Source organism: Acanthaster planci, linkage group LG03 (assembly GCF_054643075.1).
Source record: "Acanthaster planci isolate LZ-2023a linkage group LG03, COTS_SCS, whole genome shotgun sequence".
In the NCBI taxonomy this organism is placed as follows: domain Eukaryota; kingdom Metazoa; phylum Echinodermata; class Asteroidea; order Valvatida; family Acanthasteridae; genus Acanthaster; species Acanthaster planci.
Genome location: NC_141779.1, coordinates 12,168,263 through 12,187,485, shown reverse-complemented (window position 1 = coordinate 12,187,485; position 19,223 = coordinate 12,168,263). Strand labels below are relative to the sequence as shown.

Sequence of the window (19,223 nt, the reverse complement as noted above, 5' to 3'; positions counted from 1 at the left end):
TTAACTCTTCTGGCAAGTCCCAGAACAATAGGCTAGCTCCATGACACTATCTGGAACCGCTGGAATGGTTATCCTTTCAATGAGAAGGTTATCGTTCTCCATCTTCCATCCAAGATGACAAGGTTGTCGAATCTCTGGAGTAACATGCAGGCTTTTCTTATCTCTTATTATCATACCTTCTCAGCAGGCTTCTCTTATACCTTGAAATGAATAAGAATTTGTCACCATACATACGTGAACAGGTATTACACACTCTTCAACATATTCAAGAAAAGACAGGTCTGCAAATTATTTTCAAAAACATCTAAATCACAAAGCATACACTGACCAAAAAGATTTTTCATCTACAGTCATGTTTTTTCTTGCCAAGAAATTTAATTAAACAAATAATGCTAAGAGTGGGTGACAGCACAACGGGTAGGTGCATGTAACAATACGTGTCGCCAATGACTGCACAGATACACACTAACTACAGAACGTTGGGAGTAAATTTATTTTTATCCTCTCAGTCATTATTCTGTAATCAAAAGCCCATCCAGCAGGTATTTCACAACTGTGGGTAAGAAACATTAAGACGGCAACTTTTACAAGTTTCATCATTTGAATGAACATTACATACACTGCACGCACTTGATCATGTCCCCAAATTGTTATTAAAGCTCTTGATGCTGTGCCCTGCACAGCAGAGCACAAAGCGTATTGACAAAAATGTAATTATACAATCAGTGCTGTGAATTATCTTCTTGCCGAGCTTTTGGTAACTGGGTACATGCCTCAGGGCAAGCAGATTCAGTTGACTTGCTTCTTCTTTGATGTGAAACTGAAGTTTCAGTTCACTTTCTAAGCATGCTCTTTGATGGTGTTTGTTCAATAATTAATCCCACTGAAACAACTTCCGATGAGTAAATGTACATGTACATCATCTACATACAAACCTGCCTGGTAGTTTGCTGTCATGAGGACAACTGGCGTTCCTTGTCAACGTCCTACTTGAGCACAAAGCACGTTTGTCCTTGACTGGTCTTTCTTTGGGCTCATCTGGGTCGTCTTTGTTGACAATATTGCCAGAGGAAGCTGCAAGTACCAAAAAAAAAGTTTGATATAAACCTTTGAATGACAAATTTTGAACCGTTTTAATGTGTGTACAGCACAGATTACATGTCCATAATTCATGTACTGAATGAGCGGGAATCAATACAATTTAAGTGAAAACAGAGCAGCCATGTCAATTTGAGAGATGTATCAGATAAGAAACAGACGGGGGAGGGCTATTTGCACAAATTGTTGACCAAGTACACTGTAGTTCTTGGGAGCCGAACAGTTTCTGTCTGGATGTCCCTTTCAATGCACACAAGACAGTTTTTTTCAATGACAGTGAAAAAGCCTTTTAATATTACTCCCTTTGAGCTGCATCATCTGTCATCCTGCGGTTGAGATTTAGAGAAAGCCTAAAATACATGTAACAGATTTACGCAGTTCACAAAATAGAACCAATGCATCAAGGAAGACAGCTTGAATGCTTGGGAATACATTTTTTTTTTCAGTCACGTAACTGCTGCTCAGAAATGCATAACACTCTCCGCCAAACAAGTTTGCAAGAGTCCACCCCCCCAAAAAAATCAGTCAACTGCAACCAGCATTGATCTTACTTTTGCCCACCCACACCACCAATCAGATCAGTACAGATGTGCCCATTTCTATGAAGTAGTCTGGTAATTTTAATAAGAAATATGATGAATCAACCTACCCAAGAGAAAACTAACTATCAAGAAAGAATGTACAAAATTGTATTGAATAGATCCTGATTCGAATCAGATAATCTGACTCGACATGCTCGAGATCACAATTCACAATGTTCATGGGATTGCCAGGCATGACACTACATTCAAATGCATGTGAATTGGGCACTATGTATTCAGGAACCCTGTCCCTATAAGAGAAAGGAGAATTACGTTTCAATTTTTGGCCTACCTAGGCAGAGGAAAGTGACTTCATGTTGAATAGATGCAGGGTTAATTTTGTGGAAAGAGGATCGGGCTTAGATAATATTCAAAATATCCAATACTCTGTTCAATTTTCTACCATATCTCCCACAACCAGTTACAGCCTACATAATTCCTTAACCCCTGCCGTCCCAGAACATGTGGCTCTCATCATTTTAAGTATCGCCAAATATTTACTCACTTCAATGTCTACAAATACTCCTTGTTCTCCTTGTTCCCAAGAACAATTCCTTCTTGGAATAGCCTCCCTTGCATCAGTCACCTCTGCTCCATTCTTTCAGTTCAAAACTATCCTCAGTAAACACTAGATAATCATCAGTCCTCTTGAGCATCCTTGGGGTGATATCCCAATGTGGGGACTTTGCCAAGTACCAGCATAGAAGTAGATTGAGGGTAATTAGGCCTATGGGGTAAAAATGGACGGTGTTCATACAAAAGACTACGTTATACAAAGAGGAATAACTTCCAAACTGTTGGCTATCTGTCAGAAAGTATGATTTCCTTACAATTTACAATTCTAAATTCACAAAAAACAGGGTGAGGATAAGAGAGAGAAAACATTGCCTTTGGTCATGTTGGTTGCCCTCTTTTGGGGACTGAAATAGAGGGGTCCTAACATTCCCCTTTCAATTAATGAAAATGAATGGAGGCCTACCTTTTACTCTTTGTTTATTCCTGTTCATCAGCTCCTTCCCCTCACAAAACACGTTGTTTGTCAGTGAATCGAGCGCGGCATAAATGTATTTGATGAAAACCAGCATCGCTTGGAATCGGCACGGAACTGGATACACTGTAGCCATATCGATCGAACACCGAATTCAGTACGGCGTGCATGGACAAGACCTTTTGCGACTTCAGCCTGCGCGCCCACAAAATTCTGCCACTTCGGTACAAACTCTACTGAACCCATGTCTCACTGTTGCACTTCACTATGGTGGACTTGTTTGCAGGAGAAATACACAGGTACACTGTGGTGTACAACTTTCTTCATCACTCGAAGAAAATTCGGAGAGTAACAAGTAGGCTATCTTGTGCTACACGATTGTGCATGGTACAGCACTCCTTATTGGTCAAAACCAATGTCACAAGATCACATTAAATATACAACCTTTTGCAATTGGCTGGCCATTGTTTTAGGTGAAAGGTCATCTTGACAAACGCTTTTGATATTTTCTTTCCTTTATTGTGAAATGTTGTGAACAAATTAATCATATAAAAAGCCACTGATATGTTTCTCAATTCTAATACAGTGAGTTGACTTCCACCCCTCTCCAGGGTCATCAACCGACAAAAAAAAATTGACATGGCCCAGTGCCTACAATGTTGTAGTCGAGACCATCCTAAGATCAGACACAAGGTCAGACACAAGACTGTTGGCAGATCTGGATTTGTTAAAATACATGAATAGAAAGGAGCAGACGGCACCACAGGCCCTGTGTGTTTCAATGTATTACTGTATTATTTCAATGAACCTGTATCCACCCAGGCACCTGACTAATCCCAAGCAACTGGGTGAACAGTCAAAAAAGGAATACTTCTGTGGCAGTTCACATGAACAGTCTGTCACTTGAATTCAGACTGGAGGTCTTGTGATGGGTCTTAAGGGGGTCTCAACTGCAGCACTAACGAAGAAAAGAGGACTAGAAAATGCTAAAGATGTACCTCAGTTCTCTCACTGCTGGGGGTTCTTGGCTTTGCGGATAGCCTTGGAGGCCCAGAATGCCAGCGACTTGGTCTTGGCGACCTTCGACCGCCGCCCCTCTGTCAGGATTTCCTGGACCAAGGGCCGGTCCATGAGCTCAGCAACGTGATTCTTGAAGATTGTACACAGGTCACTGGACAGGAAGGACAAAGAGAGTTGGAATCGATGAACTTACGTAGGTCACTGCATTACTTCTGTTACATAGCTCCCTTACACGTAAGCCGCTTCATGCTTCAGGCGAATGCGAAAGCAAATTGGACATCACCAATCCTTTGCTGGAAAATCTGATTGAGTAGAATTGTGTTTGAGTTTTATGAATTTCATCTGACGTCACCAAATTGCATTCTTGTCCACTCTCACACCAAGTGGGATCTGGCTTTTAGACAAGAAACATTGGCGAATCTATCAAGTCTCTTTAACAGTGCATTCCCAATGGTGGAGAATTTGGCCAACGCACTAGAACCCTGCATAAATCAGGGCTGCGGTACACACCCCTAACACCGTGCACACATCATCCTCTGCAGACTGGTTATGGCCTGCAAGGTGTCATTGGGGCTGAGGTTGCTTTCTCATTTGTCTGTGTGTACTTTCTATCCAAAAACAACAGAAAAGCACATCTCCCGAGTCTGAGGCTGCTGAAACCTGGTCAAAAGGATGTGGGACTGTATATCATCTGCATGTCCACAAATACCGGACATCATTTGGAAGCTTCTGCAGGGATCCTTGGATGAAGCAGACAATGGCCAGACTACTGCACACATTTCTAGCCTTTTTTTTCACAGCACTTAAAACAAATAACTACAAGCATTATTCTTTTTTCAAACTTTCTACAAAGTGCCGTAAACTTTCCACAGCATCGTCTGACTTAAAGCACTATGTTTTGCATTGCATTGTAATCTACTTCCCTTAGTAACTTACTAAGCAAGTCGGTTACTTGGGCCAGGCCCAAGTAAGCGTGAGATATCACGTGTCAAAAGAAATGCAGTCATGCTTGCATGAGTAAGTACAGGGAATTGACAAAAAACTCTGCGCATGGAGGGTGTACCCAATCTTGGATTTAAAGGATGGGATTGGGCCTGTCCAGAGTCTTACCCGATGAGACCAGCACAAGCAGCGACATTACCATCTGTGTGGTCATCGTCATTTGCGATCTCTTCGATGAACGAGACGATGAAAGGCACGTGGGTAAGCACCATCTCAAGCCCAGCTGAAATACCAACCAAAAAAAAGGAGCTTCATTTCCATTGATTCTATATCTTAAAGCAAAAGGTTATAACTTCCGCTTTTGGTAAGAAAATAGGTTTGAGATATCCTCACCCCACCCCAAGATTACCAGCCTATCTCAGAACCTAGATAAAAAAGAGACAACTGACCCTATGGTATCAGTGCATATCTATGCTTACTGCTAATAGAGATTTCACATAATAACCCTTGCCCAGAAAAACCATGCGAAATAAAATCAAACCAATTTACTTTCCAGCCAACAAAACCCTCTAAAGTATTTGCCAACACTCACTATTTTGACAGCCAGTTTGAGGTCAGATTCAATTCCTCAAGGAGCTTTTTTCCACATTTTATACCCGAGAGTTAGTGGGGGCAAACTGTTTCGATCGGAGATTGAAGACTAGATTGGTATGAATTTTTCAAAAAGAGAGAGAGCATTCAGTTGTCAGGTGGCATGACTCAGCGACTAGTCACCCAATTTCGTTTGAAAGAGCTTTTGATCGATCAATTAAGCCTATTGGGATGATTTTCTGAACTTACGATTGACAGAGTCATCTTCCCCCTTCAGACCTTGAATAATGCCAGTGTAGGCCTCAAGACATCCTTCCCTCAGCTCGTTTAAACAGTCAACCATGTCGTAATCAGTCTAAGAGGCAAATAAAAACCAAACGCGCAAGGATAAACCAGCATTTATCAAAGATTCCAGCTGTGCCCTGGGGTTGTCTTGTAATTGCTCATAAGTCCCCAAGGTCTAGTAACACTTTTGTGGGATAAATATGAATAAAATCTAGAAACTGAGTTCTGTCAATTCACGCAAAAATAATTTGAATTCTCCATACTTCAGACATTGTTGCTATACTTCATGATTCGGGGCAAGCTTAAAGAGATGCCTTGCAACAATACACAGTTTTCAATGAATAAGAAGGGCACAAAGGAACCAGTCCATTCCAGAGATGGTGGTCGCTATGCAAAAGCTTGCCCCTAATCATGAGGTATAGCGACAGTGTCTTCAGTCTAGGGAATTCAAGTTGTTCTGTTTATGCACAATCAGACAACTCAGCGTACCAAATTTTATTCAAATTTTACTTACGAAAGGCTTATTCTCAGTGCCCTTGTTCTTGATTACGTGCGATTAAAGACTGCAGTGCTTCTTTGTGCATAGGTTGCTAAATAAAGGTGCAGTCAATCATCTAAAATCATCCAAAAAGTAACTGAAAAAATTTGGTTGAAAAGTGTACTTGATTTAAAGATAGTGAAGGGACTAAACTCCATGTGAAATTTTTCTTTCTGGTAAGCTGTCATTTTTATAAACAGGCATGAAACAAAGCCTTGCCAACAATGCATTTTGGGAAAAACACCATTAGAAGCACACACAAGTGTTGACACTACACACATGCGTGCGCGGTAACGATACTTCATCAGTTCAGTGTGTGACAGAGCATAGCTGCATTTGACTGAACGTGAGAACGTGTCCCAGATGGTGAATTCAGGCATGATTCATACGATTCAAAAACTTTTCATCTGAAATTAAAATTCTGTATTACAGTTTTCTCAGAATATACAGTATTCACCGAGATGAAACTTCGTGAGCATTTGAAGTTATTCAGTTAAACAGCTGCAAAAAATGCCCTCGTCATTGCTCATGCCGTTACCCATTACTGGACTTGTGAATGGATTACACTTCACCCTCGGCTGTCAATCTCTCTATCCTTAGCCCAGACCCACCCCTTCGAGGAAACCCCCCCTCCCTACCTTGTCTACTTTTGTCTGGCTAGCTTGCTGGAGTGTCTCCAGGACCAATGGGAGGTACTTCTTGAACTCACTGCCAATCGCCAGCGCAATGTCACCAAACACGGACAATATCTGAGGCTTGACTGTGCGGTGTACTTGTTCATTCTGGAAAAAAACACAAAGGCATAAATCCCATTCACACCTAGGAAAGCAACCCACGCATGCATTATGGAAGAAAGACTAAGATGTCCATGGATTCTGAAGGTGACCAAGAGATGGCACGTTTTAGAAGAGTAACGACATCCAATAGGGACCCAGAGACAGGCAAATCACCAAATGGTTTCCCACCAAAGCCTCTCTTCTTTCTTGGTGCGAGGAAAGTATTCTCCAAGCTGTAATTTTAAAACTCCCTGAAGGCCTCATAAAAATATTGAAATACAGAGGGGCTATAGCATGGATTTCACAGTCCACTGCAGGAGCCCTGTCCCCCGACTGCTACATTTCTGGGCATCTTGGAGGTAGATTTATTCCTATAAAACCTGGAAACAGTTTCAGACCGTTGACGGCTTTTTTTGTAAGACGTAATAATCCAGAATGTACTTGTCAGTCTTGCACTTGGTGTTTTCAATTTAGTGGCCAGATTGTTAAGGTTGGTGGTTATTTTTCAATCACACTGGGAGGCAAGCCACACTCCATGAAGGCCCTAAACGTACAGCTTTTTTTTCAGGTTGGAAAAAATTCTGAGGAGAACTCATCCACTAGGCAAATAGTTCCAAAGCCATCGAAGTCAGAGTACAGAGTACAGAACTGATGAAACACAGGTGATTCAAACTTAATAACAAAGAGCCGGTTACTAGGTGATATTTCACATGCTGTGCACTTCTTGCGACTGGTACCCCCGTCTTTTATGCATAAGCTCAAGATAAGATATTTTTCGCTTGGCAGCCCTGCTAAACAGGGTCCAGGAGTTGGAGTTTGACAAATTTTGGCAGGTTACAGTTCATCCCAAAATATCAATACACTTGAAATTGTATGAAATTTATAAAAATAAAACCAACATCCCAAAATGTGAAAAAATGTATTTTTACCCTTAGGTTTGTGAAAAATAAAAACAACATCCCAAAATGTGAAAAAATGTATTTTTACCCTCAGGTTTGTGAAAAGGCGGTGCATTATATCGTCGCAGCATGGAGTGATGTGCGCATTCAAGGCCCGGCACAAATCCCCAACAAGACCCACGGCGGCGAGGCAGACCTGATATTCAACAGCGTTCTCTAGTCCGAAGTAGAGGTGCATCTGGAAGACCTCCAGGTACTTGAGGAAGTCAATGCCTAGGACTACAAGGGGCGATGGGAAGGGGGAAAAATGGAAAAAACCTCTGAAACACTGCCTTTGATCATGGTGAAACGAGACCACCATAACATCATGTCTGTGTCACAATGCAAAAAAATTCTATCCACATGTATAGGTATGAATTTAAACAAAGTTCAAGCATGCGACCATTTGTTGACCACCGGTCAATTTTGCTGGTTAACCCATGTATAAAATGTATCGTGGGTACCGGGTGAGATCAGCCAGCAGCTGCCAAAAAGTTGCCGCTCGAACTTACACAAACAAAATTATTACCCATTGTAAAAATTCAGCTCTGACATGAAAGTTGCAAATGCTTTTGTAGCCATGCTTGAGGACAGGAACACTACACTGGTCCTGGCACAGCAAGCGATGTGCATTCAGAAGCTACAGGTGAGGGTGTTATCTGTCAGCATGTAACATGCGACCCACTCTGTGAAAATCAGCTACCAGGCCCATTTTTTCTTTTCACTCAGTTTAAGTTCTGCATCAGAAAGAGCAACTCAAGCTCTGTGGTGTTGATATATCTCTCAGTTTGGCACCCTGATAAAACTCGTGTGGAAAATGTGGAGGGTTCCTATTACATTGTGCAAGATTCTTTTCAAGCCCTTGACTCAAGGCCCAGATGAGACACAAAAGTTGCTCTGTCGACCAGTGTCTCATCTTCACGGAGAGAGGCACGCGAGTATTGCGCGGAAAGGCCACCGGTCGTACCTTCAACGAGAGTGCCCACCGCCAGCAGCGCATCTTCCCGCACTCCCCCCGACTTCATGTTGCCCGCGTTGAACATCTGCAGGAGTAGCGTCATGATGTCGTCCGAGATGGCCTGGGCGTCCTCCAGCTTCATCTTCCGGAGGACGCTCTGAGACACAAATGGGAGGAGAGAATCCTTTCTGATTCTTTGGCTCTGACCAGAATTGTTAATGCAGACTAGAGTCAGAATCAGGTCACCTATTTTTTCGTTTTTATTTTTTTTCTAATGACCTGTGACTTGACATAAGGAAAAATGACTTAAAATTAAACTTGAGCTGTTGATGTTACCAACTTTTGTTAAAATAAATACCAGGAAAAGTGTATCTACGAGTTTCTAGGTGCAATAGCAAACCTATCTATTTTTAATTGTTAGACAGCAAATCTGTTTTTTTTATTGTCAGAAATTTCAGTGCATTATGAAGCCAAAAAAATCAGCCAGATACATGGGTCGGAAATGTCTTTCAAAACATCACAGCTCACCATCAATAAAGGACATCAGAAGAAGCGTACAAGTACACCTGACTTGGGAAACAAAGACTTGGAAGATGACTTGACGAAAAGAGGCCGAGTGACTTGACTTGATGAAAAATGACTTGGCCGCAACATGTGCATACACATGTTATTGGACCATCAACGAAGTTACTTTAATTGCTTGGAAAACACTTGACCGTGCAGCGTAATCAATGCTCCAATTGGGAGCACGTTACAATCACAGAACACACTTCGACTATAGATGTAGACTGCATTTGGAGGCATGCTCGTGCGGACAATATTGGAGCCCCAAAAACATCATTTTTGTGATCCTAGCTAACACTGATGGCTTCCAAGCAGGCTGTGCAGGAACGTCAACAAATGTCACATGGTAGATTTCCCATTCTTTTTTTCAAACTCCAACCCCTTGGCCCTTTTGACTAGGATTCCTTATTTTCTTCAAAATCCTCTCATTGCCTCAAGGTACGCACACTGCGGTACGGCCTTGGTCCTCCAAACTCTCCGTTACTTTACTTGGAGAGATGACGACTGCCTCAATCCTTCAAAATCCTCTGACAAATTCCTGTCATTATTTTAGGCAGTGCAAGTAACATCCCAGAGCACTGAAGACGATTTCATCGAATACAATTTGGGCCTAAATTCGTGCAGGGCTGATTATCAACAGCACAAGGTCTAGCCCAAGACCTAGGGTGCAATGCATCATTTGAAATCTGCCACACATTTTTTCAGTTAGCCTCAACCCTCCAAAATAACACCCGGAGGACAGTGGAAGTCAAGGTCAACTAGGGTAATAGCAGTAACAATACAAAAACACGGGCCAAATTTACCTGTAACGTGGCACAGAGTAGAGACTGTAGGTCGTTGTACTGGATACGGTCCGAGGCAGACTGCAATTGTGACTGTCAATAAAAAACCCAACAAGTTTACACGAATGTCATCATCAGGTTAAGAATGGACTTCCTTCACACCGCAAAGCAAGGCCACACTTTTTCATCGCTTTATCACACTCTGGCAAGCTTCTAAACTGCCCAAGAGAACCCGCAATAAAACTTGGTAAATAACTTCAACTGAAACAAATGCTGCATATTCAAAAACAAGGTCAGCTAATCTAAGTGGCTGAAGCCGTCTATTTTGGGGGAATAAACCTCCCTTTGCTTTAGTCTGGCAAATCATTTTTTCAAATTGCCTCTGAATAAAATGCTCACGCCTGAAATGCTCAGACATCGAGTAATGCAAAATTTCTGGAGGGAAGATGGCCTTAAGACCTACTTTGTAGGACCTGCACGAGAATGTTCTTGGCTGACACAAAGTTTTCACCCAAACTTTTCTTCCTTTGGAGGAAGGGACGTGTTACAATCTTCGGAAGTTGAAAGTCGCAGCTTACCTCCATCTGTAGGATGACTTTGATTCTTTCCATGATGATTTTCGTCACAGACTGTACAATTGGGTAACAATCCTGAGCCAAGACAAGCAATATGGAAATTAATGGTCCTGCCTGAGACCAATTAAACTTTGCTACCACACACAAAAAACTTGGGTCCAATATGCCTATGTATTGATGACACCTACACCTGTCTGCGGAGCATCAAATCCATTGTCCCTACATAGTTACTATAGTAAAGTGCACACGTAAACAAAGAGTGATGTCATCAGCACATTGACTTATTTAGTGGAGCAGAAAACACTGCCTAGTTTATTCGCCTACGATGCTGGTACTGGCAGAAAATTAGTCATATACAATGCAATATAACACAAGATATTTTGGGCTAGTGAAGGCACCGAGGTGCCTCTGCTGAACTGATGTGTTCTGCCCTTGGTGATTTTCTGCTCAGTGCCATGAGCGATTGGATGCCTGCGATCATTTGATTGATTAAGAAGGCTGGCAATAAATACAACATCCCCCAAAGCAGTCAACTGTGTCAACATGCTGATTATTTGAATATTCAGATATTCACTCATACATGGAACGTCCAAATATGTATTTTCAAAATCAAGTATTTGGTGGTGAAAAATCACTGAAACAAAAAGGGGAAAACTTTGCATGCTGTAAGTGCATTTTTCAAGATACTATGAGTAAACTTAAAGGCAGGTGAATCCATATGACCAAAATTAAGGGGAAAAGGTACTTTTCTCACAATTTCATTTTTTCTAAATTATTTTTTTGTAATGAACAAAAGAATACCGAGGATTGGCAACTGGCATTAGGACGCATAATGTTGAATGCTACTTGGGAGGTCAAAAGACTTTCACATGGCTTTATTACTCATGTGGGGATGCAGCAAAAAAAGCTGTCTTTTTCATAGATCCAAGAGAACGATTGGCAACAACCCACCTGGGCACTGTTCTTCATTAGCTCCATCAAGGCTTCATAGGCAGCATTTCTCAGGTTGGCTTGGTGAGCATCTCCCCTGAAGAAGAAAATATGATAATGTTTGAGTAAAACGGCACTGTCCTTTGGGGAAAAAACAGGCAGTCATGAAATTCCCATAAATGATTCCCAAATTGAATAAAAACACCTCTGATGTAATAATGAACTTGACCGAGACATCCTGTTCATAGCGGAGTAAACTTTGACCTGAAATCCACGCACCATGTACACTGCAGATTTATTGCGTTGGTGGAGACTTTTACATAATTGCAGGGGTACATCTGCGCGCACACACACTCACACTCAACCACGCTTGTAGAAGAGTTTGCTACCTGTCTGCTGTGGTGAGGAGTTTATCTGCAATCGCTCCGAAATTCGGTGACAGGCAGTATGTCTCCGGATCTCCTTCGTCAGTCCCAATACGAGTGGCCGTTTCATACGCAGACTCGGCCAAACTAGAAAATGCCTGGTGACATAACAAAGGTAAAAGAGAGCATCCATTATGAATTATCATCTCAATTCGTTCAGACAATGAAATCAGGCTGGGGTTTCCTAAAGGGAGGGCGGGAGCTTTAACCTTGAGGCCTGAAGACAAGAACACAGAGGTTAAGGGAATTTCAGGCTTGGAAGTGGGGCGGTCAGGTCAGGACTGTAAAACCAAATCCACAGGCCGGCCCGCCAGGGATTTGAACCCAGGTTGAAGAAAATGTCAAAGAAACTTTACACTTCCCAGTTGGGGTTTTCTAAATCATTGCTTTGTCAATGTCTTGGACTTCACAATAAAAAACCTGAATTTATCAGGGCTTTCAATAGCTCGTTCTCTCCCATACTGATGTGATTATATGACTCATGCATTTGCCATTTTCACAGTAAAAGGGCAGAGATTAGCAAAACCTGAATTGAAAAAAATAACAAAGTTTGGGGGTCAAATATCCTAAAATCTGGACAAACCGCCCCCTAATTTATTAATGTGCTTATTAAACTTGCATTTGTATTTTTTTTTTTGGCTGAAAATTTCAATTTCCGAAAAACGAAAGACATAGCTGCCAAATTTTAGATATACTGCCAAACCCTGCAAGTACTTTGTAAGAGTGATTTGAATAGTATTTGTACAATATATCGCACAGCAAGCTCAGATTTTTTTAACAGTAATATTTTTTAAGCCACAACAGGCTGTGCACAGCTGTCAAGTTCAACGCACATGGCCTCCAGAGACTTCTTGGACTTGGCAAGCACCTCCAAAACAGCCAGGGGTGAGTCGGGGCACACTTAACGCTTCAACCCATCAGCTGGGACCGTGTGCACTGACAGTCAGATTGTGTTTGATACTAATAATATTGACTTGTGTGTCCAGTAACCCAATCAAGGCACCATACTAGACTGGTTCCCATCCCGTATGTAGTCTCCAGACGTCTTAAAGATATCCTCCGAACGTAGGGACCAGTAGTGGGTAATGAAACCGGCAGAATCCTACCGAGTGTATGTAGATGAGGAAACGATGCCCACTTAATGCACAAAGCAAGCAGGAGCTGAAAGAATGTTTTGCTTTTTCTTCTTCATTACCAAAAATAACTTCACCATAAATTGTTCATTTATCTCAAATTTAACACAATAACCACTGACTGGAAAAAATTGTGGTAAAATGATTTATCAATGATAATCATAAAAAAACAAGTTATCACACTGTTATCAACAGAGGCTGGATAGGTACATGCATTTTATTCACCCTCCCGCTGAAACGTAGTTCATGTTGAAGCATTGCTAATGGCCTGACAAAAACTTAAATACTCAGCATCCAAATTGACAGGGCTAATTGCACATGTTAAACCACAGCTAATTACTGGTCCCTATTTAATTGGGATGGAGACCAGTCCAGGCACCATACATTATTAATACCCCTGCTCATAAGGCCTATGTACATTCCTCAAACGATCTCAACTACTTGGGTAGTATATACGGCTTGATGCTGCCATTTCAGGTGCAAATGGCTCGTCAAACAACAACCATTTCTGTCCCCTCAGGTACCAGTTTATACTCCTAGATGGAGAAAAGCAAGTGGGAGTAAAGTAACTTGCCCAGGGGCACAACCTGTACCCAGCGGCTAAATTGAAAACCCCTAGCCCCATTTTCTTGGGTTGCAAACCCTAGCCACTAGGCTACAGCATCCACCAGCCCAACATTTTTAACTCACCCAGCATATGTTGGCTGCGACCCGTGGCTCCGAGTCCAAGCTCTGGACTAGGGCCTGTAGCAGGGTGGGGAAGACCACGTCATTCAGCACTGTCTCTGGCAAGAGCTCACAGATGCGGCCAAGCGTCCAGGCCACCGTGTCCCGCACCACCACGCTCTTGTCGTTCAGCAACAGGATAAGCTGCTCAGCATGCTGGGCGACGTGGGGCTTCAAGGCGTCCGGGTCGGGACCTTCCAGGATCGAGCCTGGTCAGATATTGGCAGGCAAGGAAGTTGAATAAAGTTAAGGTCTAGACATGCACCAGTGTTGTCTCCCAATCCCAAGGGGACTATCAACGATTTATCGACAATCATGATACAAAAAATCTAGGAAAAGGTATCATGGTGAAAAAAGCAGCATCCCAAAACTTGGCCTAGAAGAATAGTTAAATGAAATTCAAGAATATTTCAAGAAACAGAAGGCATAACAGTAATGCAATCTAATAAGGTCTTTAAGACAAGACTGAAACCAGCTAAGAGTCCTCAATCTCTGGATTAATAAATTGTGGTCGAAAGTGTCGCAGAAAGCCAAGAGGTCCAGCAGGACAAGTCGATAGCACACAAGATCATTAAGGACTCCCAGAAGTGCTGTTTCAACACAATGAAACTTTGTGTAGCCGACCTTATGCAGACTACGCCTAAACAAATGAGCGCTCAAGGTGCCTGCTACGACCTTCTCAACTACCTTCAACAAAAAACAACGGATTAGAAAACGGACAATTATTGTTCATGTTCTTGTAGTCTAGGATTAATTTTTTGAGGACAGGAGTGATAATAGCAGTCTTGAAGCAACTTGGAAAACATACTAGCGGCACACACCAAGCTTAGCGCCAGAGGTGTCTTGCTGTGGTACCCATGCCCTGTATGCCATTTCAGACACCCTATTCTATCCCCCAAATGTGCATGAAAGCATACAATTTTATTCACCCCAATTTCCAATAAAAGCCAGCTTGGAGCACCCGATTGCCAAATGCTGACAAAATTCCTGCTCCAGGATGGCCTGCTTTTGGAGACAATAAGAGCGCTAGCTCTAAGACTGTTTTTTGGACATACCAAAGCTCATGACGGCAGCGTCTCTGAACTTCCAGTCAGTGCTGCAGATGTTGTCCTTGATGAACGGCTTGACGAGGGGCACGATGTCATTCTCGCAGCAGTTGGCCAGTAGCATCAGGCAGACACCGGCCGCCTTGCAGGGGTTCCAGTCGTCCTCGTCGTCAAACTCCTCCTGCTTGGTGAGCAGCAAGGTCAGGATGGGCACCAGGTACATCAGGGCCCCTTTGGCGTAAAACCTGCTGATGTGCTCTGGGGTTCGGCCCTGTTCGTGTGCCTGCAGCCCAGAGCAAACACAAGAAAGTTGAAATTACAAAATCAAAGGGGAACCCATCTTTTTTCTTAACTGATTCATCCTTCCAATGGATAGAAATCAAAACACAACCTTACTGCAGTTCCCATGATGCAAAACACATTTCATCCTCAATATATGTGTATCAGGTACAACGTTCAATACACAAGAGTGCACCTCCAAGAGTTTGCAACACATTGACCAATCACAATGCACAAAATCTGTCGACCCAGTGTGCGTTTGCAAAGGGCCAACAGATGTCGCACATAGATTGGTCATAGCATCGAAAACTCTTGGAGGCACACTACTGTGAAACGCTCATATTGTTTTTCATTGAATTTGATGAAGCGAATAAAATGCTTTTTAATAACGCATCACTGTATACAAGATTTTATTCAAATTAATTCGCAATCGGCTTACGATTTGCTTTTAAGACACATATGGCAGGAGAGAATTAAGCGACTGGAGAATTTAAACTAGAACTGGAAAACAGATTGGCTTTGTTGAAAGTTGAAATCAATACTGCAACAGTGCTACTCATTTCTGGGTAACGTTTTAACTTGAATAGTTTCGTGCCGGATGACATGCAAACCTGGAACAATGTTTCAGACACAGTTTAGCAGGGACTGTGCAAACGCAACCTGGCATGGTATATTCACAGGGTCAGATGCGAGGAACCAGTTAAAAATTTTCCACTCACTCCACAAAAACATGCACAAATCTGCGGGGATGGTTAAGCTTGTCACGTGATGATGAAGGTGGGGACACCTCAACCATTCCTTGGGATATCTTAAAAAGGAGATGGTGATCACAGGCTCTGAGCTCGCTTGCAAGGAATGGAGGAATCATTCCATAAACTTTCCCAGGCCTGGTATCGTTCCTGTTAAAATTACCGCCTTTTAAGAATGTTCTGATATGACAGCCCCTGTCCTTTAATAATATCACACTATTTACGACGGTAAGTGTATGAACTCTATGGGAAAAAGTCAAGCATGGTGACGAGTACAACTGTCTTCCAGTGCTGCTTACAGAATTCACCAGAGCATGTTTACATATCCTGTGTGTTACGACGCAGGAAATTCCTGCATGCGCATGTATTATCAGGCATGAAGCGGTTAAGCACAAACAATGTTCACTCGAGAATGGCCCGCTATCTGCGGGAATGGCAAGGAGACAAGGGCAGCGGAGGTCACTGAGCAAACCTCTCCCATACTCTGACCCACCTCTGAGGCTTCTATGGCCAGGTCCATCTCCTCGTCACAGACGTTGGACCAGAATTCGATGCCCTGGAGAGCAATCTCATCATAGCTACTCTTCATGGCTTCAATCGTTATCTGTGAATTGAACATCAAAGGGGAAACCCATCTCTCTTCTTAACTGCTGCATCCTTCCAATGGATCGAGAACAAAACGCATACTGCATTTCCCATGATGCAAAACACATTTCATCATCATTTCAGGGGTACCAGGTACAACGTTCAATTCTTTTCACGGAATTTGATGAAGCGTATAAAAATGCTTTTTGACGGTGAAACATCCTACTCACTACATCCTGAGCAAAGCATGTGCTTTGCATCCGTTAAAGTTTAATTGGTTAACTTTGATTGACATGTACATGTATACGTTTTATCACTTAAATATCAATGGACACAACCTCAATGTTTAAAATGTGGCATACCAAAACCACTTAATTTGATAAAAGACCATGTGGGCATTGTTTCACAGCAGTTAGGTTATGGTCAACACGTACATCATACAAGTAAACAGAGAAAGTCTCAGAACAAGGCAATTCTGAGCTATATAAGATTCGGCTGTGGTTTTAGGTGATTGGGCTTAATCAAATCACCCACTGCTTTGTTGACGTCAGGTTTTTTTTGGGGGGGGGTGTTTTCTTGATAATAAATTTTCTGCAGCTTTCCTTCAAGAACAAACAGCACAACTGAAAAAACTTCACATGAACACCAACTGTCACCCCAAAATGAACAAACAAGTTGGGAATCAAGTAAATAGTGCAGTCTTTCGTGCTTGTAAAGTACATAACCCTATTCCATTCTGAATCCAACGAGCATATGCATGATTTCAATACTGACATCTGACGTGTTATTTTCCTTTCATCTACGACATCCAATGCTAACATAAACACTAAAGTTAAACACTGTACTTCTTTACTACAAACATATAGTTACATGTGACAGCATAACATGTCTGGCCAGATGTCAGGACTAATCGTCTCGTGTTTGTCATCGACACAAACACTTGCCACTCAGGTTTCAATTTGTAATGACATGTACAGGAAGTACACAAATAGTAAGATTAGCAAAATAAAGAAGGAAGAATCAGAGGAAATTTGCTGATGTGAGGAAAAGCTGTGCGTCTGGTGCCTAAAATCCTCATCTCGAAATACTTACAGAGAACAGTGCAGGTCCCATGTAGGGCTCCATATGCTGGTAGTAGAGGGATACGATTTTGACCAGACACTGCAGAGCCGCCACCTGGACTTGCACATTTTTGCACTGTGTGGCCTCGCAAACTACCTGCATGATGAAGTGCCGCTCTTTCTGTCAAAGAACAACGGAAAAACCTCAATCGGAAAAACTGACCAATCAAAGGGGAGTAAACGGCAGAAATTTTGGCCGGCTCTGAACTCCCTACTGCACGTTCTCAGCCATTCTCCGGTTTCCACTAAGTATGCACTAAGTATGTCAAAGCTAACATTTCTGGCCAACCAGCCCCGGCAAATGGACACTTGGTGAGAGCAGTTTGTCACACTTTCATGAACTCAATATCAACACAATTGTAAGACATTACTGGAAAAATTCTTAAAGGCTGGGGGCATAAAAAAGAAAGACAAAAATTACTTCTATAACATCGGCAAAAATGTCAAGAGCGTGGTCCCCCTCCCATTTTTTTATGGTAAATGCAGCAACTTACCTCTTTGTCAAAGTTTGCTTTGGTGAATTCTAGCGAATTGAGCAGGGCGTTTGTGGCTGCCAACTTCACGGTAAAGCTGCTCAGAACAAGAAAACAGCAGCTGTGAGATAATGCCTATCACACTAAAAAATACTACCCGAAACTGAATCGCAAACAAAACTACAACTGACCATCTTTCTAATTCCTCTGATGAGAAGCTCACCTTTGTTCTTCCAGCCTCATCCCTTGGATTATTGCTGTCAGTATCTCATTACTCCACGCTTCTAAGTGTTCCGGTTCCTTGTGCAATACACCAAAAAAAACAAAAGACAGAAAAACCAAGTATAATTTGACAGCTGCTGACTGATGTCATTCTGTTTAAGCATATGCTGCAAGGGAGCCCGGTTTCGGGCACAAAGGCTTTATACACAAAACCGAGGAGCCCAAAGCCGGACAAAAGAGCTGGGCCTTGTAACAAAAAACCGTACTCAGAACAAAAGACCGAGCTGCTTGGAATTGCCAACATTTTTTATCAGTTGTCAATAGCGGAGGAAATCCATCCTTATTTTGAGAGATTATACCACTGTTTGTGGCATTCAGCACGAGCGGATTACCACCAGGGACAAAAGTGCTCCAGCGATGAGTGATACAATACCGCTGCACGCTAATCTGGTCCCTGTTGAAAAGATGCCAGTAGCGCACTGTGCCAGTTTCGGGAAAAGAAAGTTACATAGCACTGCACAATTTGGGCTCTTTTTACAAGGTGGCAGGCCCGGCTGAAATACTCTGGCGTCAATAGATGTTGTCTGTCAGATTAGAGTAGTCACCAGTCAGTTATTCGTGTAGGTGTAAGTGTCCAGTAAATGAAGCTATGATTTTTTTAATAATTTTGAAAACGGAAAATCTTGAAAATCTCCCGGTTTTACGTCATGCAACTTCAAATTCCAGCAGCAAGTGGTTAATACTAAAAGGGATGCAAAGATGGGCAGGGGGAAAAACTGTGTCATGTATCACAGCTACATAGCATTCAGAACATTTGACTTTTCTTCACCCTGATGTACTGCTCCATCCAGCCTTATCCAGGCAATGTGTAGTCTTGGACTTAGCATCTCTGAGATAG

At 42.3% G+C, this 19,223-nt stretch overlaps 1 protein-coding gene across 1 annotated transcript in view; it reads right to left on the bottom strand.

Moving 5' to 3' along the window:
• Positions 1-19,223, bottom strand: part of kpnb1 (karyopherin subunit beta 1) — a 35,329-nt gene that overhangs the window by 7,654 nt on the left and 8,452 nt on the right. Inside the window, exons 6-21 of the mRNA XM_087134104.1 lie at positions 18,327-18,403; positions 18,125-18,200; positions 17,602-17,751; positions 16,418-16,528; positions 14,906-15,179; positions 13,815-14,059; positions 11,956-12,089; positions 11,588-11,663; positions 10,640-10,711; positions 10,083-10,154; positions 8,725-8,872; positions 7,807-7,997; positions 6,682-6,825; positions 5,470-5,575; positions 4,798-4,912; positions 3,666-3,838 (exon numbers count right to left, since the gene is read on the bottom strand). Coding sequence (XP_086990230.1) covers positions 3,676-3,838; positions 4,798-4,912; positions 5,470-5,575; positions 6,682-6,825; positions 7,807-7,997; positions 8,725-8,872; positions 10,083-10,154; positions 10,640-10,711; positions 11,588-11,663; positions 11,956-12,089; positions 13,815-14,059; positions 14,906-15,179; positions 16,418-16,528; positions 17,602-17,751; positions 18,125-18,200; positions 18,327-18,403 — 2,154 coding nt within the window. The 3' untranslated portion in view covers positions 3,666-3,675. The remainder of the gene's footprint in view (positions 1-3,665; positions 3,839-4,797; positions 4,913-5,469; positions 5,576-6,681; positions 6,826-7,806; positions 7,998-8,724; positions 8,873-10,082; positions 10,155-10,639; positions 10,712-11,587; positions 11,664-11,955; positions 12,090-13,814; positions 14,060-14,905; positions 15,180-16,417; positions 16,529-17,601; positions 17,752-18,124; positions 18,201-18,326; positions 18,404-19,223) is intronic.